This window comes from Dermacentor albipictus, chromosome 5, assembly GCF_038994185.2.
Source record: "Dermacentor albipictus isolate Rhodes 1998 colony chromosome 5, USDA_Dalb.pri_finalv2, whole genome shotgun sequence".
NCBI classification, from domain to species: Eukaryota; Metazoa; Arthropoda; class Arachnida; order Ixodida; family Ixodidae; genus Dermacentor; species Dermacentor albipictus.
The window spans coordinates 113,860,515-113,887,249 of record NC_091825.1 but is presented as its reverse complement, the minus strand read 5'-3'; the positions used below and the strand labels follow the sequence as shown (position 1 = coordinate 113,887,249).

Sequence of the window (26,735 nt, the reverse complement as noted above, 5' to 3'; positions counted from 1 at the left end):
TATCAGTTTATGGACATTCTCTGCATCATTTAGAAAAGAATAGCACTTATATGTGGATGCCCATTTAACACGTACAAGAAACACTGATTTGGCATAGGACGCCCAGACCTACATTAGTCGGAAGCCTTGGACTGCTGGCACGAGATAAAGAGCACAGTTATCTCTGATTTGTGACTAGAGACCTCTAGCCCTTGTGCAGCAGTGCATGACATTATGGCATGAGGATGACGATACTATAAAACCAGGTCATTGGGGCTGACACAGTGATTTATTTACATGCTGGAGAATAATGAACTTTGGACACATCAGTTCACAAAAAAAAGAAAGACACCGGGCAGTCAGGTCTACACCAGGTCGGCGCAGAACTGGACCACAAAGGCGTCGTCCTTGAGGAATCCGTTGGCCGGGTTCTCGATTTCCTCCAGCGCGGCGAGCGGGAAACCGTAGCCGACGTTGCGTTCCGCTTTGGGCCTCTGGAAGCTGTCCTGCTCGTCCTCGCACGCGTTGCCGGGGTCGAAGGTCACCGCCTTGTCCGCGGCCGCCTCCTGGTTCACCAGCTTCACCGTGGTCACCGTCCGGTAGGGCCACTTGAGCGCCGCGTCGAACATCCCGCGCAGCAGGTGCACGTAGACGCTCAGGTACACGCGTCCGTCCGCCGGGTTCTTCGAGAACGTCCCGGAAAGCGCCACGCGGTAGCCGTGGTGACCGACGTAGAAGTCTTCGCTCTTGAGCAGCGTGCACTTCCTGACGGCCGTCTTCTTGAGCTTCGAGAAGGGCGCCACCTGCCAGTCGAACGTCTTGGTTCCCAGGACGCTCCTCAGGTGGCGCACGTCGCCCACGACGTCTTCTCGCCAGACCCGGTGCTGCTCCCGGAGTCTAGACTCGAGGTCCTCGATTTCGGCGCGCGTCTGCTCGGCGTGCAGGCTGACGGACTCGCGAACGTCGTTGAAGGCGTTCCTGAAGTCTTCGTACTCCTGGCACATCTCCTTCATGGCCGCGATCATGCCCAGCACGTCGTACTCCTTGCTGTTGCCGTTGAAGATGACCGAGAGCCTGGAAGGCGCCGCGCTCGGGGCGCTAGGGGTGGGCGCCGCCTGGGCCGTCTCAGCAGCGGTCAGGGTTCGCGCGATGTCGGGGTACAGGTCGCCCGTCACCACCGTGTGCACGTTCCGCTGAGCTGGCGCGGAATTTCGTTCGGGGCGAGGCGCCGTCGCCGTGCAACCTCGCGCCGTGTGGTCCCTGAGCTGGAAGCGTTTCAGCCAGCTGCCGCATATCTGGCACTGGATGTTGTAGAAGCCGCAGAGTCGCGTGTGGTCGCGGAGCTTGTCCATGGGGCCGATGTAGTCGCACCCGAGGGGCCGATTTGGACAGTACACCCTGAAGCCGAAAAAAAAAATAAAATCAATGCGGTCATGCAACAGAGGAGATAGGCTGTGGGTGTATGTCTAAACTGTCAGTGGACGACACCTTAGCTGTCCCGTGCCCAAGGAACGAAATAAAAAGGGAAGAAAACATGCAGATCTAACGCCGTGTACGAACCTATTTTTAGCAGTTGTTTAAATGCCATAAATTTATCCATTTATTTCCTGCGTCTTCGGCGTAAGAGAAACTGGCGATGTGCTCTCGCGTACCTCTGGTGCCTGTTACGCATTGTTACAAATCTTATATTGGCTTGATTTATTAATTTCTTCTTACTTACTTTAACTGTAACAGTACTTTCTTGAGCGAGACTCAGTTGCGGGTATGTCCATAGTGTCTAAATCATCATCATCATCAACAACACGCGGCGATTACCTCAAAGTTTGCACGATATATACCGGCCACTTCTTAGCCAACCCCACTCCCCCCCCCCCCCTTTGTCGGTATGTGCCATACCTAGCATGAGGATCACGTTGCGACCATCTGAAAGTGCCTGTTGGTGCTGGCATGAGAGAAGTGTACGTGTGGCTGTGGCACAATAAAGACAAAAAATAGCAAAAAAGACGCAGTTTCGCCCGAAAGGCGAAGCATTGATTGCGAATGCAAATTATTAGACAGCTATACGAAGTATGGATAGTAGTTTTATAAGCCATACAAACTTAATTGTGGACATTTGCTTACTAACTAGATTAACAACCATGGTGCCATGCGCGCACAAGCAGACATCACGAGATTGTGGACAATCGCTCTCAAAGCTCTGGCATGAGGAAGAGCGGCAGCAGCGAGCGAATTTGCTTCTCGCTCCATCGTTAACTAAGTGGCAAAAACACAGTGCTCGCGAAGCTATCAGCCCTCGGCGCGCCTGTACACTGTTCCCATCGCAGGCCGGAGTGCAACGCCCCCGGTGCCTTGCGGGCGATGGCGGCGGTTGCGAATGACGCGGCCGCGTGGGCCCTGCTTTGACAGCGATTTGCAATGGTGACAGAGTGCACCGAGCTCTGATAGTTTTGTGTGTGCTGTGTTCTCTCCGCTTAGTTCGCGTTCAAGCGAGAGGCAGCACGAAGGTCAATTCGCTCGCTGCTGCTGCCGCGCTTCCTCACTCCAGCGTGTTGAGAGCGAGTTTCCGTGATCATAGAGTCAGAAGTTAGCCCACCCCTACTATAAACTTCCCCATGTATCTTCTATTTATGGGGCCCTATGTATCCCTGTGGGTATTCTCTCTGATAATGTTTTATTGGTTTATATTTTTCCTAATCGCTCATAAAGCTACCTACCAATCGTCTACATTTACACTATTATAACGATTAAACGTATTGGTAAATTACGCATTCTTGCGCAGGTGAGGCATCAAACTTTTCGCGTGAAAGGATCTGTGGTACTCGCCAAAAGGATGCTTACACATTAACAGAAGCCAATCATTGAAACGCTTTCAGGCACTAAAAAAATAAATGTGGTATCATATATTACTGTAACTAAATTGCCTCATCGCAAGTAAAACAGTTATGTAACATAAACAAATATTGCTTGTGCAACTTTAGATCGGGGAACCGAAAACGCGCTCGACTGCCGCACGTGTTCCGCGGTGCCTATAAGCTGGGCCTGCCCTCTTTTGCCCCCGGCCGCTTGACTCGCTCCCATAGGCTGCCTCAGCGGCTGCCACTCCAGAAGCTTTAGTATATACCTCCTTGCGCACAAAACGTTTTCTGCGGCGACGATCGCTACGAGATGGCGCTATAGTAGCGAGCGTCGTCTGTTCACCAGTAACGCCATCGATAAGACATGCGCCGTGCGCGTCCGCAGATGCCATATATGGAAACAAAGCGCTGCATGAGCGGAGGTCTGTCTGCGGCATCTGCTGTGCGCACGCGCGTCACGCACGCGCTGCCTCTCGCGATCTCCCGATTAGCGAGGCATTCGCGCCACACCTCGCTCCGTTTGCAGCGTGCCGCACAAGACAGTTGTCCGCACCAGCGAATATATCTCGAAATGAAAACGCGGATAGAGCTGTTATCAAATTTCGCATTGGGGAGCATCTTAATCGTCGGTGATTTTTTAAATTCTGTAATTGGCTTTTATTATGAAAAATACGTGTGTGTTAACACGCCCCCCGTTATTTTATATTCCATTGGCATTACACCTGCGAAATTTTAATGGTGCGGGAATTCCTTTATTTCATTTTTATATGAGTTTTACCAAAAATTAAAAAAAAAGATCTGGGGCTTTACGTGCCAAAACCACGATATGATTATGAGGCAATACTCCGGATTAATTTTGACCGCCTGGCATTCTTTAACGTACACCCAATGCACGGGGCACGGGCGTTTTTCTTTTTCTTGCATTTCACTCCCCCATCGAAATGCGGCCGCCGATATTAGAATAGATGCGTGCGCGTACCTGAAGGCGAGCAGCACCTCGAGTGCGATCTTGTCCCTGTGGAGGGCGTCGAGCGGCGTCACGGCGCCGTCCAGCGGGCAGGCCACGACGCCCTCCTCGCTGCCCATCATGGCCGCGCAGAGCGGGCAGAAGACGTGCCAGCAGCGCGACCAGAGCATCTCGGACGCGATGGCGCCGCACACCAGGCAGGAGGTGAAGCGCGGTATGGGGCTGGCGAACTCCATCTCGGTCCAGTCGGCCAGGCCCGCCTGCTCGAAGCCGATCACGTAGCGCTTTTGCAGCGCCGGCACCGAAGTGGCCAGAGCTGGCGCGGCGGCGGCGGCCGCGGGTCGGTCCATGGCGAGAATTTTGCCTTCCTGACGACTTGCCAATGTCACTGGTCGCCGCCTCCGCAGCCGCCCAGCTGTGGAATGGTTATGATGACGATGATGATGATCACCTCAAGGACTCTGGCCCATACCCACCAAGAGGGATTAGCCGAGAAACGAGCGACGCAGGCAAAATCCATTATTGGAACAGGTTTTTAGGGAAACAAAAAAAAATGTGGCCGACGATTACGCTTCTTGGTAATGCGATCTTTCAACTCAGCTGCTGCCTTATTTCAACAACAGGCAACCGCATGCAGAACATGCAGTGCCGAACGGAGCCGGTTCTGCGTTTCGGATTGGGCAGAACACACTGCGATCCGCCGCTACTGAGCCGGCGTTCCGGCCATCGCGCCATTTCATAGTGAATCACCGCCGCGGAGAAGGTGAGGGGAGATTAGCAATTATAATTTGATGTTTCTTCTGAGGTGGGATGAGGAAACGGGTGGAGAACAGGGGTATTGAGTAGAGCTAAGTCACACACTCATTCACTCACAGACACAGCTGCAGGCCTCAACGTGGCCGCACAAGGTTAGGGTGGGAAGTAGAAGTAAGGGGACGAAACGCTATCACTGTGTTTCGAGTCGCCGCAACGGCACTGCACCAGGTAATGGGAAATATAGGGCAAGAGTGGAGGCGAGAGAAGGACAGCCAAGCGCAAACACTGCCAGAGGCGACAAATGCCACTGAGGAACGCGCCCCGCGCCAACGGGGAAGCGAGAGACACGGTTGAGAGCCGTACACTGTAAAATAATTTACACCCTAAAAAGTGAAAAAGGGTGTAAATGTGTCTATAACTCACACCCTTGGGGTGTTGTCTATATAAAAAACACACTAAGGGTGTGAGTTATAGACACATTTACACCTTTTTTTCTCACTTTTTAGGGTGTAAATCATTTTACATTGTACAGCCACGCCGTGCGACGCGGAGACGGAGGAGCCGAGAGCCGTGGATCACGCGCGAGGCGGCAAGGGGCTGGCACCGCGGTAGTGCCGCGACAGCGGGAGATGGGACGGCGAGGGCGGAGTAGACGGTAGCAGCGAGAGTCAGCGAAACGGCGCTGCGCAGAGGAAGGGGGCGAAAGGATAGGCGAGAACACGTGATCCGGATTTGGAGGACAAGGGGAGAGCTTAGAACGACAGAAAGCTGAGCTAGTTGGTAAGGATTCATTATGCAAAAAAGAGGCGAGGCGTGCAGACAGGACACAAGAGTAGAAAAGTGGACAACACGGCGTTCGTGTTGTCCACTTTTCTACTCTTGTGTCCTGTATTCACACCTCATCTCTTTTTTGCATAAGGGGAGAGCGAATCGCGCTGCGCGCGAGAGATGATGACAGGAGTGCGCGGATGATGACCTTGGTTACGGCGAGGGACGACGACACCGCGAAACACGAGAACAATCGCTAAAGAGCTGCGCTCTAAAATAAGCAAGGGAAGATTATGCAGATCGAATCTATGTGAATTATAAGCGGATAGCTTGGGTGAAGCGGCCGTTAATTAAATGCTATAAAACGAAATGTGGTGTGCACGGTTGTCTATTGTCACCATATGCAATGTGTAAAAACTCGTGCAATTATATGCACCACCACCAAGGTTACATCTTTAATACCATGCAGTGCTTATGCACTCCACCGTTCACAAGCAGTGCAGAAATGCAAACAGCGTTTCACGCAATGCACACCGTGAGACTTCAACGCAGCGATGTAGCGATAGCGAAGGCATTGCTTGATGTTTGTCGAGTGAAGTATGGTGAGCAGAGAGAGGTGCTTGGGGACAGAGAGAAGTGCGATGCGAAAGACTGTGGTGGTTGCCTACATTCCTCGCCAGTTTCACTGCTGCGTCTTTGACCCATGGAAACGGGCATGTATATGATAAGCATATGTATAGCATACCTGATTAGCTTAAGCAGGCCACAGGTGACTATTTGTTGCCGCCGCGTTTAAAAGAGGATGGCAGTAAATCATCATCACCACCACCAACACCACACTAGGTATCGCATAATGAAGGAGCCAGCTTTCACAGCTGACGCGCTTCTGTGTGCAGCTGACCGTGTTTTACTAAGTTCCGTATTTTTCACTCCTTTTGTTCACAGGCAGTAAGGTTGAACAGTGCTTGCGGCCGCACGAGTAGAGACGTGCGCACAAATACATCATCTTTATAGAACATTCGTACAGTGAAGTCGGCTTTTACGGGCAATTTTCTTCTGCTTATTTTTTTTCGTTTCTTTTGGTGATCACGTAGTAAAGATGATGTGATCGTGGAATTTGCCAAAAATATGTCCCAGTTTTACCCGAAAGGCGAAGAATCGATTGCAATAGCAATATATTAGACAACGATGCGAAGTAAGGATAGTAGTTTTATCGGCCGTGTAAACGTTTGCTTACTAAGCAATTTAACATGTGTGGTGTCGTGCGCGCACACACATAACACATCTCATGACCGCGGCCACCCGCTGTCAAAACGATGACGTGACGGAGAGCGACAGCAGCAGCAAGCGAGTTGTCATTCCTGCTGGCTCTCGCTTCAACGCGAACTATAGGCGGCGAGAACACAGCGCACACGACGCTATCAGCCCTCGGGGCGCCTAGACTCTGTACCCACCGCAGCTCGCTTTGGCGCTCAGCCGCGCCATACGCAGCCGACGCTGGCGAATAAGCCCCCCCCCTCCCGCCCCCTGTCATCTCCGCTGCCATTCGCGCGAAAGAAGACGGCGCGCTTGATGATGATGATGATGATGTCCTTGATGAGTTTGGCGCACGGAGGAAGGAAACTAAGGAGAGGCCCTGACGTCACTCTTTGTGAAGCAAAAGTGAAGCCGGAAGTTGGCGTTGCTCATGGCGATGCTCCGCCTTTTGTGCCACCCTCCTCTCTTGTTTACATCTTTCGCGAAACCACGCCGCGCTGCGCGTGGTTTCACGCGCGGAGCGCTCGCGCTCGCGCAACATCCGGCAGAGCACGGTGCAGGTAACACAGCGCAACAAGACACGGTGACTAACGCAAACCCGCCCACACAGCGCCTTTGCCACGGCACGAAACCTACCAGAGCAACACGTGTGAGCGCTCAAACAACGCCGCCATTGTGGCCCAAAAGGCGTGGCCATACAGCAAAAAAAAATAAAAAAGCAGCAAAAAAATGAGAACCTACCACGTCATTTCCGCCACACTTTTCTCCTAGCGCGCGGAGGGGGTAGGGCCTCTCCTTAGTTTCCTTCCTCCGTGGTTTGGCGCTTACCCACTCGCGGGGATTGGCCAAGAGTCGGGCAGACTTTGCTTGTGTGTTCAGAAGAGGAGGTAAAAATCTAAAATTTTGTTACATAAATTTAGGCGAGGGAAAATCGAAACGGTTCAGTAGATTGTCATGCTACGTAGAGGAAAATAAATAAGAAATAATAATTATATTTAATATATCAATGAGGCAATAGAGGAGGAATGAATAGAATAATATGGTCATCGCTAATAATATGGTCGAATAATATGGTCACGGCGCGCTTCCTCCCTTGTGCGCGTGAGGTCAAGCCACCATCCTCCTTAGCTCACACTTGCACGCTTTGACTTAGCATACGACATGCGGCCGTGATATTGTCGCACTTGTGACATTGTACGAAACATCACGGCGACGGCGTCTGAGTATCCGTACAAATGCTATCGCATATAAAAATGAATAGAAACGGAGAAGCGCGCTTTTCTGCATAAAGCTTCGTACTGCGGAGAAGCCGACTGTCGCGAACTATTTGTCGGCGAGGTCTGCACGCATGCATAGACACGTCTGGGAAAAAGGAAAAACGGAGCGCAGCGTGACGTCACAAAGATACGCGGCGGCATTGCTGTTATTTTTAGCGTATGCAAAGAGCCTTGAGACAAACCTTAGTGAAGGGAGTTTTCTGGAAGACGAGACTGGCACTTCGATGTTACAGTTTCCTTAATTGCAAAAGATTGTTGCTCGAAGTTTCAACTAAGTCTCGGGGTGTTACATGCCAAAACCACGTTACGATTATGAGGCACGCCGCAGTGGAAACATTTTGACTATCTTGAGTTCTTTAACGTGCACCTAAATTTAAGTGCACAGGAGATATTGCATTTCGTCTCCATGGAAATGCGGCTGGCATCGTACCTTTGACCTTGAGCTTCAGCGGCGGGTTTGTTCAAAAGTGCTGAAAAGCAAAATACGTGGTTTCCACTTCTGTTCCCTCTCTTTCGTATTACGCTATTAGTCGCAAAGGTCGCTGGTTTACGAACATTAAAGCTGCCACAGTGTCTCAGGGCAGTATGCGTTACGCTGCTAAGCACGATGTCGCGGGATTCGATCCCCGGGCATGGTGGCCACATTGCCATGGCCGCGGAATGCAAACACGATCGTGTTACTGCGGTCTGGGTACTGTGATGGTTGGCGTCGGGCATGAAATAATTGGTAGCTGGTCCATGCCGTCATCCAGCTTATCCACGCTGAGGACGTTATTGAAGGGAAAGACTTGTTCTCATCTCATCGAGAAGGAATATGGGATTTATTTACAGTATCTACATCAGAACGGTACAGCTCGTCAGCCTAACATGACTGAAAGAGGAATGCACCCTGAGGAGCCGCCAAGAGCTCCTTAAGTACTCCGTCCTCCCTAGATCCCTAGGTGAGGGAAAACGGCAGTTCACCGCCGACCAATTCGGAGCGTCCAAAGTCATCGTAGCCGACCCGCCTTTGAGGGGGAGGGTTTACGCACTCACTTCCGCACAGGCTGCACTGACCACACCAAGGTGAGAGGGTTCTCGCAGTGCTTGACCCGAGCAGGCGCCTCTTTATCCCAGAGTCGACGCCGCAGACAATGGCCGCCGTGTCTGTCCATTCACTGACGACTTCACAGCTGTGTGAGACGGCACCGCCAAAATATCTTCCAGGAGCTCCCCTGCTCCAAGCCGCACCGCGAAGGCGGTGGCGTACACACTTACAATACTTACTCCACCGACTGCGTCTAGCCATCTCGGCGCCGTCCACCAGTTGACGCGGCGCACTCTGGTCTTCACAAAGCAGGTTGTCGCCGCAGCCATGGTGGCACCGATGGGCTGGGGACTTACGTCTGGTCGTCCTTTCAAAGCGAGTCGTCGCAGTGGACCTAGTGGCGCCTTTCCGTCGGTCGTTTCCCCGAAGAACGCCAGCCTCCACAGGTCAATGGGCTGGGAGAATTTTGTAGGTCGGCACCTCTGCAGGCCGTTCGTAACAGTGCATGTCAACGAATCCCAGGCTGTAAAAATTAATCCGGAATCCTCCACTACAGCGTCGCTCATAACCGGCACGTCATAACCCACTGTGTAGTCTTATAACATTAAACCCCAGAATACTTTTTGTACTGCAAGTTCGTGCAGCTACAGACACAAAACGAAGACAAGCTTATATGATTTGTGTTTATCAACAAGTAACATTTATTCTGGTGTATAATAACTTAAAAGCATTTAAAACAGTCTGAATATATCAGGCATGTCCTAAAAACGCGATAAAAATCAACACATAGAGGTTTCGTCAATCGGTTCCGAAGTACTTCTGGCCAAAGTGGTTAGGAGCAACAGGATGAAGTTCTGATGTGAGGACCGTCATTGTTGGGAATGCCTTCATCACCGACTTGGCAGCTGCCAAAGTGAAGAAAAAAAAGAAAGAAAAAGCAGGAGTTCAGTTGCATGCAATAATTTGTGAGCTCATGAAAGCTACACTAACTTTGCTGGTGCAGTATGAATCCCTGTGCTGCAATATTGTTAAGTAAACATTAATATACGTGTTAGTTTATATGGTATGTAATCCTTTTTATTTTACTATGATCATATAAAGAAAAAAACTGGCTGCACAATAAAAATTCAAGACTCTCCCATCGGCCACCACTAATCCCTCTATTATTGTTCCTTCCAAGTGATCTCACACATGAGTAGATTAGAGGTGGACAATGGGTGAGACATACTCATTCTTTATTGCCTGTTGCTAGCTGTGGGTTCCACTACACTGTAAGGAACTCGCGAAATGTTTACTTCAACAGACAGAAGCAGTGCTAAAGCCTGAATCCTTCACTGACCAGGAACAGATTGCAGTGTAACAGATAAACTTTATGGGCGATCTTACAGCTCTATCGTGCTTAGACTGCTTGATTTAAATTGCTTGTATTCTACACGGCTCTTTTGTTTTTTACTGCATACTTCAAAAGACAGTGCTCACGATTGAAACAATTCTTTTCATGCACAAAAGCAAAGCAACGATTTATTGTTTGGCATAGCAATTACAGGCTCTCTAGTCCTGTAGCAAAGCAAACATTTCAATAAGATCATTTATTTTTTATAGAAGGTACCTGTTTTGCAGCCAACCATCATGAATGAATGCTACTGAATGTAATTAAAGCTACAGATGAGATTAGAATAATTTAATGAGAAGGATGGCTCAACAACCAGCTGTGGAAAGGAAAGCAGAACAAACTAAAGGTAGTATTGTGTGAAAGCCTTGCATATCGAACATGCAAGGCTCCGATAATGGTCTACAGATGAACCTAGTCATTAAAAGACGTCAGTTGTTTTCGAAGTGGTACAGACATGCATTACTTGGGTGACATCAACGTTTAAATATGTATTTTTTCTATATCACACTGTTATGAGTTGTGATTTTTCTTTTCCTTTGCTACTGTAAATGGCAGCGACCTTGCACAGAATCACTTAACAAAGCACACATACTCATGTGCTGCCCATGACAGAATCCCCGAGAACACACTCATGTTGGTGATCAGCTGCATACAATCAAACAACAGATACTAATTGTTAACACAGCTGCAGTTACCATGAGGCGTGCAGAACAGATTCAACAAAAAGATGTTTTCTTCCTGCACTCCATGGTCCTTCAGAACTTGAACAGCTTTGTTCACGGTGTTTCCAGTACCTGCAAATGCAGATTCAACAAAACAGTATTTGAGCACTAACCCAATTTAAAACACCCTTGTCATTTTTTGTTTTTACCTTAGAGAAATGTGCAAATTTATGCTGAATTTCTGGTGTACATTATGAGTACTAATTACAACAGAAACTATCAACCAAATTTACAAACTTTGCCTCCATTTGTAGCTCTGGTAACTACACTTAAAAAACACCCCTCCTTTCGTTATCTGCTCTTACAAATCTTGAGAGATTCTTACAATGATTTTTTTTTTATATGAACAGCACATTTCTGCAGAGTGACAGTTCTGCTGGTTGGTACCAATCACTTTCATTTCTAGTCAAAATAAGACAACTGTTATCTACATCCCCCATTTTCTTTTTTTCATGTTGCCTTACAGAGGTGTTCTTTGATTTGATTTCAGTTTATGCTGTTACAGAGACAAGCATTTATTTAGGGCAAATTTATCAAATGTGTCTGCAAGACTTTTGTGCACTGAAAGCGTATAGTGACAGACTGGATGGTGGGCATTCTGCATTGGCATCTGACAACCCACTGTCACTGCCATGATTTTTGCATCAACAGCCCTCATTGTCCTAAGGTAGGTGGGAAAAATAGGTAGCATAAGAGAACCAACAAGAACATAGCGCTGTGTCCTATCACATTTTTCGGTGACCTGTTTTGGTGCTGTTTGCTTAAGTGCATCTTACAATATGCCAACCTGCCAAATATGGCATGGTGGTCTCATTCTCACGTAAGTCAACTCCTTGGAACTGTGGATGTCACCTTGGAACTAAGATAAAGCAGGTCTGGTGAGGTGAGCTTGGCGGGCAATGAGCTGATTGAGTGACCTGAGTTTGCAATATGGACACTGCGTTAAAGCTCACTAAACCACATATCATAGGAACTAATTGAGCAGTCTTATGTATGACATCTGCGGCTTGTCACTGCACACGCTGAGGACCAGTGTAATTAGGAATCTTCTAGAAACTAAGATAAACCAGGAACAGGAAAAGCAAGGTCTTCCTACCATAGACGAAATAACAAACAACCTGTCATGCAAGATAAACTGAAACAAGGCCTGCTCGCTTAGTAAAGTGAAGTTGCTGGAAAGTCTCTTAGCCACGAAAAGACGATGGAAACGAGCGCAGTGCTTACTCATGATGGGGTACATCAGCAACACCTTCCTGCTGTGAACGTCGACCGGAAACTTGGCGTACACAACGCTAGCTTCGTGTGTTTCTTCATCACTCTGTATCAGGATTTTTCCAATGCGGATAGAACGGCAGCAGTCCCTGAGGCCTTGCTCCATGGCTTCACCTGAAGAACAACAAAGTCTTGTCCGTGCCACAATTCACTATAGCATACTAATAGAACTTGTGAAGCCGCAGCGCTGCTCACCACTTCGTACGATGCTCACGCCACAGCTTCCTCTTAGGAATTTGATTCCTTGGTAGATTGATCCTGAAAAATTTCCAACATGGCTTCGCCTCAAAGTTGCAAGGCGTTCGTGGTCTTCTTCTAAGAGGCACCGACACAAGCTCACCTGTCGGCGTAGTAACTGCACATTCAGAGTACGACAACTGGTTAAGCCCTTCTTCCACTACAAGCCGAATCTGAAGGTGAATACAGTGCAACACGTCAGTCAATAGACCGCGTACCGTCACTTGCGGTTGAAACCGCGAGCGATCCTTCTGCTCAAAATTCCGCTCAATCGCATGAGCGCGGGCTTACCAATCTGTCGGCGTAGAACACAAACTCGCTTCTAGTAGTATTCCTGTGAAATATCACAAAGTTACGTTCATGAACAAAGATACAGTAGACGGACTGCATGCGTGACACACGTTGGGGCATGCAGTACGAGCAGGGTGCCTCACCTGTCGCGAATGATTGTTTGCAGCTCCTTGATTTGATCGTTCATGGGAATGATCTTCATTCTCTTGCCGAACCTAAAGTGGTCGGGACTAACTTGCTTTGCCTCCGTAGGAGACCTCGTGTTCGCATTTTTCACGACGTCCGGCTGATCGGTCGACGTCATGCTTCGCCCGTTTTCTTCTTCAACTTGTCTCGGTAGGTCTTTCCCACTACTCCCAAGCTCTTGCGCCAACACAGCGAAGTGTTAGCCATAGAATAAAGAACCAACCATTGCAGACATGGGGCAATAAATTAAGTGCCGTTGGTAGATTGTAGGAACAGGCCGGTTTAGCCTGGCGATAGAGGCCGGCAAGTAAACAGATCAATGGTTCGTTCCACGCCAGTGCATTAAAGTGAAAGCGGTGAAAGTTGTAAACAGGGCAGAGGACAGTGTGTGCAATAAAAAAGAAAGCGAAAAAAAAAACGAAAGCTGAATTCGGGAACGGTGTGCGTAGAAGTAGATTCTGTAAACGTTGATACACAGTACACTTTTGAATTAGAGTGTACTAGACAATGATCATAGACAATGATCGTAACTAGTATACTCTATTACGAATTATAACGGCAGCAAGCGCCACACTAAAGAAGGTCACTAACTGAATGTAAACACTATTTAATCTGCCCAAATATAACTAGAAATACTTTTAAACAGGAAGTAAGGCTGCTTAGTTTTAACATTAGGTGAAAACAATAATTTTTGTGACAGTTTTGGATGGTTTTAGCAACGAGTTTCGGTTTCAGCCTCCTCTGCTCCCTTTCCTCCTCCGGCTTCCTCTGCGTTTCGCCGTGTTGTGGTTCGCGTCGTACGACTGTGGAAATATGTGACGATTTGAGCCGTTTCCTTCGCTACAAACGAGTCAGTTTTACCTCTTAATAACACGTTCAACGAACGAAATTTCTAAAAATGGGAGGCAATAAGAAGGCGCCTAGAACGAAGGGCAATACACGGGTGAGTGCTATGTCTAACAATCACGGCCTCGCCTGCCGAAAGCATTGTGACGCCGTTTTCGGTGTTGCCAATTGATTAACGCGCAGTCCCTGCATGTCCTAAGCACCCAGTGTACGTGGTCAAGTTTAAATTCTGATGCCTTCTTGGACTTTGTGCGCGTCTGTAAAAGATACACGCGGTTGAGTCATACATATATCAGTTGTCCAATCTGTCGCGTACGTCGTCCACATGTTACCTGTGCTTTCATGCGTTCTTTTCTTCTTGTATTTTTGAATCGACACATTCGCTGTGCATTTCACCAGCATGGTTTCAACTCAGAGGTGATCAGCCTTTCTAGTTTTGATTCATCACACATTTCGATATTCCGTGCTCATAGTTCTAAAAACACTGACCGTAAGCGTATTCAAGGCAATGGTATAATAGTGTGCTTTAGACGCGTTCGGCGAGCAAATCCTGAGCAACAGCTATGGTGATGTATCGATTAAACATTTCATCGAGGGTGAACTGACTCAACACCTTTTCGAAAGTGCTTTCTGTGCGCTGTTTTAATGGAAGTCTGCTGAGTGATAATTTACCCCCGAAGCTCATTTTACGCTTCACAAGTTTTTGTGCCTATCGAAGAGTGATGATTTACGCCGAGTCCTGTCTTGTGCAGCCATCTAGCAGCGGAAGGAGTGCCCAACTTCTGTCAGCCAGTGGTGCCTCTGGCCTGACTGGATTTGTGGGATTCACTTCTCTGGCTGGTGACTGCCCTGCGTACATACCGCCTACGGGACAGCACGTCATCGATGACGCAGACTCGAGTGTGGACAGTGACTTCCGAATGGTCATGCGCAAACTAACCAAGCGTGACCAAACAACAAGGCTCAAGGTGACAATTTCAGTTTCAGCCGTGTGGTGCTGGTCACCGCGTACATATAGAAGCCAGTCATTGCTTGAGGCACTTTCTCTTTGCAGGATTGGGTTTCATTGATTGAATTGCACTGCATAGATTCAGCTAGCTGAGAATCTGATCAAGGTGTGATTGGTGTGCCTCTGAATGTGTAAATCCTTAACTTTGAATCTGTGTTATGCAATAGCAGGAACATGTCTCCTAAATCATTGATTGTTAGGAAGAGAAAAAAGATAACAAATTATCACATGCAGTGATTCACACATATTCACCATCACTGTTTCAATTTCAGTTTATTATTCTTTAAGTACAATGAATCGGTGAGAGACAATATACAGACGAGTATCCCAAAGTCAAAGACTGCAATGGGACCCTCGTTTAACAATAACAGCGGATAGATGTATTAAAGAAGAGCAAGCTAATTAAAAGAAACACACAATCGCGAAAATACAACACAGAAAAATAAAATTAACGAAAACAAGTTGTCTGTATACAAGCCTATAGTGCATAAAAAAACAAAAAAACTCAATACATACAAATGGAAAATGTAGTGTACTGAATGACGTAAACTTAGTTATACATATAAAACAGCTTAAGGGCATGACTAAATTTATGAAAGGATGAAGATTTAATGCGGATGGGTAAACCATTCCACAATTTTATGGCAGCGAATGATGATGGAATTACATCATTACTCTAAATATTTGGGAAAGGTGAAAGTACAACCTTCTTTAATGATGTTCTTTTGTTCCTATTTTGCAGGCTCTACAAGAGCTCCTTGATCTTGTGAAAGAGAAAGATGTGGAACTGGTTAAAGGAGCCCTCCCTTTCTGGCCTCGTCTCTACAACAAGCTTTCCTTGGTAACTGTGCTGCGTCGCATCTTTTGTAACTGTGGGTACTTTACATCCTGTAGTACAGGCTGCATGTTAAAGAATCCCAACTGGTGAAAATTTATTTTGAGTCCCCTATGACAGCGTACCTCGTTATCAGATTGTGGTATTGGTATGTAAAAAGCCGGAATTTAATTTATATGTAGCGCAGGCCTTTTGCAGGCAACGCACTGTGGTGCATGTGCCTTTGAATGAGACCGGAAACAATTTTGTCGTTGTGATTATCTTGAATTCTGTAAAGCGCATGCACAAAATAGTGTCACGTATTTGCAGAAGACAGAGTACAAATTGAGACACAGCAAGAAAAATCCTTGGCCTGTTGCCATTTAACATTTCATTTCCGCATTAGCATGGCTTCTTCTTCCGATCAACAGCTCATGATAAACTATAGTAATGGATATTACATTCGTTCTTTAGTTTCCACAAGGCAGGGCAAGCCTGCCATAGTCTGAACCGTGCTGCCTTTGATTTGTCCTTAATTCTCACGATTCTGTAGCTGTCAGTACCTTAAGTTTTGCTGTTGTCTTGTCACCTGCACTGCTTTTAGGTTGTTGACCTTGAACCCAGTTCCACACTTCATATTGCACTCGGGCAGGCAATAACCGGCAAAAAAAGAGCAAAAACAAAACCTTCAACACAGTGCTGCATCTGTTATGCTGCATTATGATGTGCACTACTGACATGCTCTTGTCTTGTTAATCTAGGACAATGATCGTCGTGTGCGGGAAGCCACGCATCGTGTCCACGAGCTCATCTGTCAGAGGGTCAGGAGAGACCTTGCTCCCCACACCAAGGCCCTGATTGGTGCCTGGCTTGTCTCTCAGAGCGACCCATTTGCACCTGCCGCAACTGCTGCAAGGGCTGCCTTTGAGGCTGCTTTCTCAAGCGAGAAGCAAGTCCAAGTGTTCCAGTTCTTCAGCCAGGAGCTGTTCAGTGTAAGCAGTCATCTCCGAGCCATACTAGCTTGCTATGGCACAATGGGGATACTGGACCCTTCTAGTACAAAGCAGGTGCATGTGTGGTCATTGCATGCACTTTCCACACAGAGGGCTTGCTACCACTGCGCCTACTCTCTCACTCTCGATCTAAAGAATATTGGTGGAGTCGGTGATCAGAGTGGTTCAGGTGCCTGAAGATAGGGACAGGCTTATTTATTTCTTCATTTTAGTGTACCTTGGAGCTTTTGCAGGCATGGCGGAAGGAAGTGGTTAAAAAGAATTCTTTTAAGTGCAAGCATGCCAAATGAGAGAGAAACCTTTAAAATATGTAGAAAAGATGCAGCATTATACACTTGTGTGTGAGGGAAAGTGATTGCATAGGATCGGGGGCTAAAAGAACTGTTCAACCAATGAATTAATCTACCAGATAGTCAATCTATCAGAGTTTTAGTTTCACCAATAACGATACAACTGTGTGCAAGTCTGTAAGCGCTAGCACATGTGCAGGTCATTTTTGTTTATTAATGAGTGTTATGGATTTTCTTGTCTGCCTAACTTTCTCTTTTTCTTCTTCTTCCAGTATATAAGTGATGTTATTCTACAACAGACAGTAGACACTGTCCCGGACTACAAGTAAGTGGTCTGCTCTAATAAAATAAGAAATTGGTGTCATAATATCGCCATTAATATGTTCCTATTAGCATTGCTCGCTATGCTTATATAATTTCCAAGAGACAAGGCTTCCTTAATTGTCCCCTGCATCACTAAGCTTTGATTAAAACTCCTCCCGATTGATAATGCCGGTCGCATCAGTTGATGTATGAGTTGTTTATGATATATGACTTATCGCTGTGGTTAATGTTCAAGAGCTCATTGCTAGCTGTTCATACCGTGTAAGCTTTAGCTGAAATGCAGGTATGCATGTATATATGTAAGTGGGTGATATGTAAATATATGTGTGTATATGTGCCTTATTACATAACATGATATACCGAGGGACACTTACAAGGCTATCACTTGTGATATCAACCCAAGGTTGGTGCTGCGTGAATATCTTTAATAATCTCATGAGGGCGTGGATTGGCACGGTTGTCGGCGCCTGGTCATTGTAGAGTGCATCTGCAAAATGTAGCAAGGGTAGGCCTATGTGTATGGAGCATCCTCTTGTCCAAGCACTGTCTGCTTGGCTATTCCATTCAGCCTGGCATATTCCTGGCTCTTTGTTGACTCATCTGCTGCTTGCAGCTGTTTATTTAAAAAGTTGTGTGTGGATGACAGCCACAGGAGACGGCAGTTGCAGCAGATGGGAGTTACACAGCTCTTTCTCAGAAACAAGGGCTATTTTGAGCCAAATGGAATAGCTTAACAGACAATTCTAGGACAGGAGGATGTTTTGCATGCATGTGCCTGCCCTCACAACTTTATCAGGCACGCTCTGTGACATTGTATTGGCCGTCATGATGCTCGATCTTCCCGTGAGATTAACGACTTGGAGCACTGTACGTCCACGGAGGACACAGTGCTCAGTAGGATGTTGGCCTGAACAATATTCTAGAAGGCTATAATTTTGTCCGATTGGTGAAGCATATTTGACAACAACGAAGCTCAATACGTGAGGACCGTGTCTTGTGCTTCATTGTTGTCGAACACTTGACATACTTTTTTGTGATTTGTCGCCAGAGAGCTTTCACAAGAGGAACGGGAAGCAAAGTACCACAGATGGCTTTCTTGTGCATTGCTTGGCTTGAAGATGATCATAGATTACCTCTCACCACTCCCTGAGTCGGGTGCCGAGTCACTGGACTCTATCCTCAAAGAGCCCAAGTTCTGGAAAATGGCCAAGCACAAAGAAATCATGGTATGGGCAGTACCTGGCTTTTTAGTGGCCACTTTTACATGACTAGCTTTTCATTACTTTGCTGAGCATGAAGTACAGACTGCGGAGATGTTTGTAACAATGTATGTGTTGTTCTTTGGCCAGCACAGTTAACTGTTCTGAGACTGCTTGGTTAGTTCTCTTTGCGTAGGTATTTTGGGAGCAGTTGGGTGCATGAATATGGGTTGTTTCTATGTACTATGTAGTTGCTCATGCAGTTGTTGCAGGCTGTTCTTGTGATACTTTATTTCAAAGGTGAAGCTATGCAGAATAAAAGGTTCCTCGCATGTTTGCAAACTTCGTGACAGCACTTGTCTGTAACACAATTGGTGTCATCATGGCTGCAGAGGATTATTGAGTTTAAGGCTTACGTCACCGACTGGCCAATTGCTCAGTATCTTGGTTGAGTAGATATTGCACAACGTGAACATTTGTGCGGCAAACAGAAGTTACGATTCCTTAGTTAGGCTGCTCTGCTGGTCGTCTTTTCAAACATTGAAGGATTATGTCTTATCTAGGCCAAGCAGTCACAAGGGACCAGGATTATCAGACGAAAATTACCGGGGGATTGGGTGATTTAGAGCTCATTTGGCAGTGAATGGCAGCTTACTAATATTCATGAGGAGGAAAGCAAATTAACCACTGTATTCTTTCTGTGCTAACCTTTTGGACCAATACTTGGACTAATGAAAGAATGTGAAAGGAAACAAGGAATCATGCAAGAAATGATAGGATGGAGAATGATAAGCGTAGCACTAAAAGATAAGACTGCAGCACTATGGATTAGACATACACTCTACATTAGATCAAGATAACAAGGTAGAGTAGGGCAGAATATGTTAATGTCTAGAACAGATAAACTGTGGTCTAATAAAGTGATAGAATGGGTTCTAAGGATAGTGAAATGCCCTTGAGCACAGCAGAGGATTAGATGTCATGATGAGATTCAGAAATTCGCAGGCATAGTTCGCAAAGGTAAACACTTCGGTTTGCTGGTATGGCATAATTTACTGTGCAATGCGGAAAGCTCAGGGCAAACAAGCAGAGGGATGATAGGCAATACTGTGTGTCGGCTTCTTGTGTGCATTCCACGCTGTACTGTGGAAAGATCCCTACACTGCAGTGGTCTTAAAATTGTCTCGCACAGGAGTTGGTCACACAAAGTCACACAGCAGTTGGGCTTGGCATGTTGGTTGTCATTGTTTGAAGACATGTCACGGGGGGTTAGTAACCTTACTTCTTAACATGCTCTATGCCACTACAGGTGCGCAAATCCTGGTACAGCCTGGCGTCGTCTCTGAGCCGTGTGGATCATGTGTGCAAGGCATATGGCGCCAAGCTCTGCTCCCACACCCTTGGTTCTTTGGCCGAGAATGATCCCGTGGTGGCGGTGCCCATCTGGGAAGCTGCTCTGTCAGTTGTGTCTGCGGTGCAGGTAGGCCCTTTGTTCATGGGTGCAAACGCCATACACTTGTGGGCAGGATTTATTTGTAGCTTGTGCATGTCATTTCTGCATTACAGTAAGAGGTGCCATTGAGATGTACTCTCTTTTAACAAGATTATATCTAGCTTGCTTCTCGGGCAATGCAGTCGCTTAGTGCATAAGCGTTAAAACAGGTTCTCTTATCATGGTTGCCATTGACAGTGATGCTATCGCTGCGCCACTTGTGCCGAACTGCGCCAAGAGGTAAACTCTGCTACATCCTGCTACATTTCAGCAAAACATGAGGAATCTACACCTTCTCTGCACCAGAAGGGTCGGTCGTGCTTTCAAGAAATGGAATTATGCCCTCAAGTGCTGTTTTATCCCACCGTCTCATATGGAATCGCATGGATCAGCGGATGCATTAGCTCCGTTATGAGCAGAGTTCAAGGATCATACTGATGTTTCTTTTGTGGGTTGCTGTCTATAGTATTCAATACTTTCCACCTTGACGATGCTGGTTGTGAGGCAACAGGATCACCTCTATTTTCTGGCGGCACGGACCGATCGTGCTGGTGCCAAGCCAGACCCCCCCACTCGTGTATGGCCAATGTAAGATGGAGAACAAAATTTCGGGTGCTGTATGGTGTCTAGCTTGATTTTTCGAACATAATGCGCACACTGGCGCAGACAGAGCAGCCCTGAACAACTTTTCCGCTATACAATTTGTCGCCTGTCACCCAATTTTCTTGGCATGGCGATTTCATGGCCTTTTTGTTCAACTTGGCGCCTAACACCAACTTTCACTGTTGGATACTGATGAAGCGCTGCTGGTTAAACCTTGCTGTATTGTATATGGCCGTGACAAAAATTTGCTGCCAGTTGACACGGTGGTGGGCACTTCGTCACGGAGAGATGGTTTCCAATGAGTTCAGACGAGTAAACCGCTTCGTTGATTGGGCGTGAAATCACAGGCATGACTGGTGGTTGGAAACCAAGATTGGGTCCACGGGTGATATGCCGGCAACTACCGCAAACGCTTTCGGGAAGTTTGTTTTTGTGCTTACTGGACAGAATGGTGAAAGCTTGCGTGTAGGCAGAAAGCTCCAAACTGAATTCGCTAATCACAGCCTACTCAGACAGCGTTACATGTGTAAAGTCAGAGGTCACTCGTGTATATCTGCACTTCGCGACGGTGCGTGATGCACATCCAGCTGCGTGACGAACGAAGGCGAACCACTTCGGCAGTGTCGGCCATCGCAGTATTTCATGTAGATGGTTGTCAGTGAATCATAGCACCAGGAAAAATAAGTAAATGTTTCATATCGATTGTGGTACCTTTTTTCAAAAGAGTGCTCCATCTTAAAGGATACATTTATAGGAGCAAGATCACGCTGAAGGTTTTTACAGTGCCTCTGAATTCTGCATGTACCATGTCCAAGTGCTTCCATGCTTTTTTAAGCACATCTTACGGCACCATGACTTCGTCTCAGTCCACGGTAAGGACTCTGATAAGAAAAAGGGGGCGGTGGATCATTTAGTGCTTGAATTTATGAACCGGTGCCCACTTACTGCTTTCACATGCATTGCCCACTGTAAGAGCCCCATATAATATAAATCGCTTTCATAAACCTGCACCGAAACTGCATTATACCTCTCTGAAGTGCATTTTTGGCTGCTTCAAAAGCCGCTCCTAAATGGGTTGGGCCAGTAGCATCACTGCATGCATTATCATGGAATTAGTGTCTGTCACATAAGGAATTACAGTGTCTCGAAGTAGGTGGCCTAGGTTCGTCTATGTAACCTACAGTTTCCGGCCTTTCTTTTTCCATGTCTTGCACGTTTAATTTTGATGCCATATGGTATATATGCGTGCACTTTCCATAAAAAGACATTTGTTGGAAGTTAGCACTATGTTTGTGTGCTTCGCCTGTCTTCATCTGTCATTGCTCTGTTAACAATATAATTTTTTTATCATTTGGTAACTTCAGAGACTGTCGACAGAGATTTAGTACACTTCTGCCAAGCTGGACTTTGGCAAAACAGTTTCTTAAGGTACCTCTGTGTTGAACTTGAAAGAAGTCGTTCATGCTTTTCATATTATTCCTTAATTTTTTTTCCCCCTCTTAATTTTGCATAAGTAATGGCATCTTCAGCTGGTTGTTTGTCAGTGCTCTAGGCTGCTCTAGCGAGAATCATTATCTTTGGCTTGACGAAAGACAACGTGCACATTGCGTTTGGCTGGTTCTTTTAAATCGCTCTCCTCATGCGTCGAGTGTTCTTAGGTGCTCTGAACCCCATTCTCAAAGCAGTCATCAAGGCTGAGAATGTTACTGTTCACATGATCACAACACATTGTTGCATTCTGGCATCCCAACGGACACTCAATGCATCTGTGTATTCACCGTTCTACCTGAAAGCGTCGACAGCCTTGGCTAGATTTTGATACAGCTTTGGCTTGAAATCACACTTTGGTTGTAGTCACCTGCTTTGGCCTCCGTCTTTTTTTTTTTTTCTCTCTCTCTCTCTCGAAGATTAAGTCTCACATTCGACTTGTGTGCTTGTTAACCACCACTGAGGTGGAGCGATGTCGCATCCACCTAGCCCTGAGTCGGAGGATGGAGGAGACCAGTCGAAGATGCCATCAAGATTCAATATTAATGAAGCAGGAATTGTGATTATCTGGCAGTAATAGTAAACTGAGGTTGAGTAATGTTGTTGTTGAAAGGACACTAGAGAAAGCTTGAGGTAAAGTTTTATTCATTCCATTTTATTTAGTGGCTTCACAACGACCTACCTTGTGGAGGGTCAGTAGAAATACATTATCATAGCGTATTAGATAGCATTGTAACTCTTGTGCACAAGTACAGTTGAACCTCTACATAACAAATGTGACTAAAAAGATGTAAATGTTAAACATTTCTCGCTGATATCAGTGCGTAACAAGCATATGGTTATTAGAGATATTGGATAGACTGAAGCTAGTTGGATGTCGGATGCAACTTTGGGTCAACGAAGTACGGCTGTACGAGAGTTGCAATGCATATGACATCTGCAGTTAACTAGGCTTGACGTTTCCGAGAGCTGACACACGATAAACCAAGAAATGTACCCCTTGGTTTGTGACTGGCACTTGCTCCTTTATCCGTTTGCCCACAAGTTGTGGCAGCACCAGTTCACTTCCTTCCACGCATACTGCGGCGACAACGGTTTGTTTTGTGCAGGATTGCTGGACTCATGTTGATGCCAGGAAAGCTGTCCTACCTCAGCTCTGGAAGGTCTTGAAAAATGGTGGGTTTGGCAGCGCGGTGCACATATACCCAAACCTGCTTCCGTTCCTGAGCCTTGTCCCTGCTGAGGTCGTGGGTGTTGGCGTCCAGTTTTACAAGTTGTTCTTCGACTCCTTCCGGGAAGGGTAAGCGCGCCGGTTCTGATTGTTCCCTTCAAAAGCCACGTATTTGATTACACATGTTGAAATAATGTATCAACTTTGCAGGTGCTAGCAAAAGTAATAACGTGGTAAAAGTAAAAGTGAAAAGTAATAAATAGAGTGCTGGTACGCCTTAAGACATTTGTAGTTTGGTCTGCACCACAACGTATTAGGTCTGCCCTTTGAAATCAGTGCCAGTCGTTCGAGGAAGCAAACTAACAAACTGGTGTCACGATCACAGTCCTCCTTTTCGTTGCTGTGCGCCCACATTGGAGGTTATCACGCTGTCATCACAATCAGCTGTGTTAACTTTCACCTGTGCTTGTCAGTGTGCTTGTACGTGTGTGCTTGCAACATGATAGCTTTCTTTTACTACTTCCCCGGCTTTTCTTGGTTGGCGGGTGGCAATCTAAGCCAGTAGAGGGTAGGAAGAGTAAAAAGGAGGAGAAGAGTAAAGAGCAGAAAGTCAAGCGCATGCACAGAGGAGCAGGAGAGAGGGAGAGCGTGATTGGTTGGCATAAGTGATGAAACAGGATTTGATGCTGACGCTGCTTCTTTCTCAGTAGCGGCCTGTGACAGATGGCTTTCCTGGGATGTTATCTGTGTTGTGTGGTGTATTCCATTTCGTCTTTTTTTTTTGCATGATGCTGTACGTGTACAGACCGTGTGCAATAAACCATTACTTCTTGGTGGCGTAATGACATTGTTTTACCTATCGTCTTGCATGCCCCATTTGCGCCATACATCACATATTGACTCACAGCCTTTTTTGTTGACTGCCTACTTTACATTGATGTTCCTTGCTTGCAGCCTGCTGAACCCAAAAGTACAGGCATCCATGGCAGAGTGCAATGCTGTTGTCCAAGCTTTTATGGAATGTCTTCGTTACGTCCTGACGCGACATCTTGCGCAAGATGAGAATGCCAAGGCAGTTCGCAGCCACATTCTGGAAGAGCAGGTAGGGTAGACCCTAGCCTGATCAGAGTAAAAGAAAAGGGCTCCTTAGTGTGAAATCCACAGTACAGTGGTATTTTTATTCCAACGTATGTGGAACTACACTTAACAATGCTGCAAAGTGCTGATAAGTGCTACTGACACATTTCTTGGCACTTGGCGTGTAGCACAGGGTTTCGTAAAAATGAGTACTGTGGCTTCATTGTTTGTTGATTTCAATCCTTTAATTGGTACATGAGCCCAAAGTTAACCATTAAGTCTATTAGTAAAACTTCGTTCATTTTCATCCCTGTGTGATTTGTCATGCAAGCAAACTCTGCCCCTTCAAGTACAGAACTGCACTATCAGCCTGAGGTGTTTTCTAACAAGTGATGTTTCCACTAAAAGAGATCACTTGAATTGCAGATGTTGAAGTGCCCCCTAAAGGCATTTCATTAATTGTTTGGTGTTCACTTGCTGCCAAGTCAGGCTAACATTAGGGAAGTTTAGTTGCATATAGGTATGCAAGAATGTTTCCCTTTTATTTTAATTTTTTTAAGCTGGATTTATTTAATTTTTTCTTGAAATGCAGCTCCTAGAAGTCCTGCGAGTCTGCCTCATGGAAACCTCAAGCCGTCTCTCCGGAACGCGGCTCTACTATGAAGTTGCGAGCCTGCATGCCTTCCTGCTTCAGAAAATCCTCGCAGGTGACCCTGAGCCCGCCACGAAAATGTCGTACCAAGAGTGCCTTGAGCTCATCTGGCACAGGTTGCTGGAACTAGGCCTAGAAATAGCCTCGATGTCACCTCCAAACGGCGCACTGCTGCGCCGGCTCACAAAACTTCTTCGTGCCATCCACTCTCCACCAGCAAGTCCAAGAAGCCAGATGAAGGTCACGCTAGTTGCGCCCGAAGACGGAAACTCTGCTGTGCACCCGAAAAGAAGCTCCTTGATTCTTGACGCACGAACATCACCCTTGGAGGCCCTCCCAACTACCATGGCAAATACAACGAAAATATGTGCAGAAGTGTTGAAACGGGCAAGGACTAACCCTGGCAGCGCCGACAGCCTGGTGTACCTTGAAGCCGCTTCCGAAGTTTTGCATGTCTCAAGCTCTGGCATGTTTGTTGAGGCGGTGCTCACAGAAATGGGTGTCAAGTGCAGTGAAGGAAACAGTCCGGTGTTTGAGTTTTTCAGTTTATTTAGGACTATGGTAAGCGATGCTGCCTCGGCTAGCTGCCAGGATCGCTTGGTAGAGTACTACGGGCATGTTGCAAACTGCTTGCTGGTTGCTTCCATCAGCGCTACTGCGACGGAGGCAGCAGAGCTTTTCAATGCTACTGTGCTGGTGAGTATTGCATATTCGGGCAGTGCCAATAGAAATTGAATATGGTACCGGCATACTCATTTGGAAGGCAACCTGTCTGCGTTTGAAAAAAGGAAATCTACTGCACATACTTGTAAAAATGTTGCAGATACAAAACATGCTGAGATACAACTATGGCTATGGAACGATGTACCAGTGCTGTGTCAGTCGCAGGTAGATGACTGTCTGCACTTTCAGTCGTTAAAGGTGCGGCATAACATGCGCAAAATATGATGTCGTTCTAAGTAGAATGTGTGGCTGTAGCAGAGATCTACACAGAAAGCTCTTGTAAATGCGCTGCCTTGCATATTACTTTGTTTCTTTCATCCTTTTTTTTATTCGTGGTACCTCTCACAAGGTATGTGAGGTAAATAAAGGTAACACAAATACAAGCATGCAGCAGTGTGTGATGAAAGTACTGCAAAAAGTGTATTGTTCGGCGAGTTATTGTCCGTTAACCAACAGGTATATTTCTCTTGTACATCAGGCTTGAGTTTAGCCTCCCTGAGTGCCTTGTCCTTGCTTCTCCCTTGTCATTCTGGTTTTCACTTGTGCTGGACTCGTTTGCTAGGACAATGCGCATCTCCTGGCTATCCTGCTGGAGAGGTCCCTCGACTGCTGGAGGAGCCACGCAGGCATTCAGGAGTGGCTAAAGAGCAACGACTTGGCCGAGAAGCTGCTGCAGCTGTCGCAGAAGCTGATGCCAAGCTCCTCTGCAGAATCCGAGCTTATCTGGAGGTCACTGCGAGCAAGCCTGGAGATGGGCAACCTTTCTGGTATTTGTGGCATACGTTAGATTTCAGCGATCTGGCTAGAGTGTAGCATCAAATGCGTCGCAAAAATGCAAAACGATGTCGACCAAGGCGAAAATAGTGAGCCAAGTGGGTGCGTGCTGGCGTCTTGTAGGTTCAAACCACCATTAGTCACGAGGCATGTTAAATGCAATGCACGTGGGCATGTGCTTTCATGCACCCGCACGCGTACGTGTAGTTTGGCCTTAAAGCGTCAATATTATTGCGAGCAGAGCTTTAGTAATAAAAAATATCCGGTAAATGC

The 26,735-nt window shown here is 46.7% G+C and overlaps 3 protein-coding genes across 4 annotated transcripts in view; 1 reads left to right on the top strand and 2 right to left on the bottom strand.

The window, feature by feature from the left end:
• Window positions 1-249: 249 nt before the first annotated feature.
• LOC135920510 (TNF receptor-associated factor 1-like) lies at window positions 250-4,243 on the bottom strand. The gene is made up of 2 exons (XM_065454797.2): window positions 3,814-4,243; window positions 250-1,377 (listed from the first exon to the last, which is right to left on the bottom strand). The coding sequence occupies exons 1-2, from the start codon at window positions 4,149-4,151 to the stop codon at window positions 345-347; spliced, it is 1,371 nt and encodes a 456-aa protein (XP_065310869.1). The 5' UTR covers window positions 4,152-4,243; the 3' UTR covers window positions 250-344.
• A 5,312-nt stretch (window positions 4,244-9,555) lies between these two features.
• Window positions 9,556-13,489, bottom strand: kri (uracil phosphoribosyltransferase krishah). Of its 2 annotated transcripts, XM_065454849.2 has the most exons (7): window positions 12,945-13,486; window positions 12,802-12,844; window positions 12,614-12,683; window positions 12,469-12,531; window positions 12,226-12,387; window positions 10,975-11,073; window positions 9,556-9,791 (listed from the first exon to the last, which is right to left on the bottom strand). In XM_065454849.2, exons 1-7 carry the CDS (start codon window positions 13,103-13,105, stop codon window positions 9,685-9,687), a joined length of 705 nt encoding a protein of 234 aa, XP_065310921.1. In that variant the 5' UTR covers window positions 13,106-13,486; the 3' UTR covers window positions 9,556-9,684. The 2 variants fall into 2 exon arrangements, with proteins under 2 accessions (XP_065310921.1, XP_065310920.1); XM_065454848.2 differs by having other exon boundaries at window positions 12,469-12,628; window positions 12,945-13,489.
• A 234-nt stretch (window positions 13,490-13,723) lies between these two features.
• Window positions 13,724-26,735, top strand: part of Ltn1 (E3 ubiquitin-protein ligase listerin) — a 46,548-nt gene continuing 33,536 nt past the window's right edge. The window contains exons 1-11 of the mRNA XM_065454846.2: window positions 13,724-13,930; window positions 14,586-14,801; window positions 15,585-15,683; window positions 16,418-16,648; window positions 17,232-17,284; window positions 18,332-18,509; window positions 19,792-19,962; window positions 23,175-23,365; window positions 24,191-24,338; window positions 24,906-25,661; window positions 26,251-26,455. Of these exons, the coding sequence (XP_065310918.2) occupies window positions 13,886-13,930; window positions 14,586-14,801; window positions 15,585-15,683; window positions 16,418-16,648; window positions 17,232-17,284; window positions 18,332-18,509; window positions 19,792-19,962; window positions 23,175-23,365; window positions 24,191-24,338; window positions 24,906-25,661; window positions 26,251-26,455 (2,293 nt within the window). The 5' untranslated portion in view covers window positions 13,724-13,885. The remainder of the gene's footprint in view (window positions 13,931-14,585; window positions 14,802-15,584; window positions 15,684-16,417; window positions 16,649-17,231; window positions 17,285-18,331; window positions 18,510-19,791; window positions 19,963-23,174; window positions 23,366-24,190; window positions 24,339-24,905; window positions 25,662-26,250; window positions 26,456-26,735) is intronic.

Bases quoted from the DNA above. Each gene is read 5' to 3' on its own strand.
- LOC135920510 (XM_065454797.2), bottom strand. From the start codon at position 4,151: ATGGACCGACCCGCGGCCGCCGCCGCCGCGCCAGCTCTGGCCACTTCG. The intron at 1,378-3,813 runs GTACGCGCACGC...TTTCGGCTTCAG, and splicing joins GAGGTGCTGCTCGCCTTCAG to GGTGTACTGTCCAAATCGGC.
- kri (XM_065454848.2), bottom strand. From the start codon at position 13,105: ATGACGTCGACCGATCAGCCGGACGTCGTGAAAAATGCGAACACGAGG. The intron at 12,629-12,801 runs GTAAGCCCGCGC...CTGAATGTGCAG, and splicing joins TGTTCTACGCCGACAGATTG to TTACTACGCCGACAGGTGAG. The intron at 11,074-12,225 runs GTAAGCACTGCG...CTGCATTTGCAG, and splicing joins GCTGATGTACCCCATCATGA to GTACTGGAAACACCGTGAAC.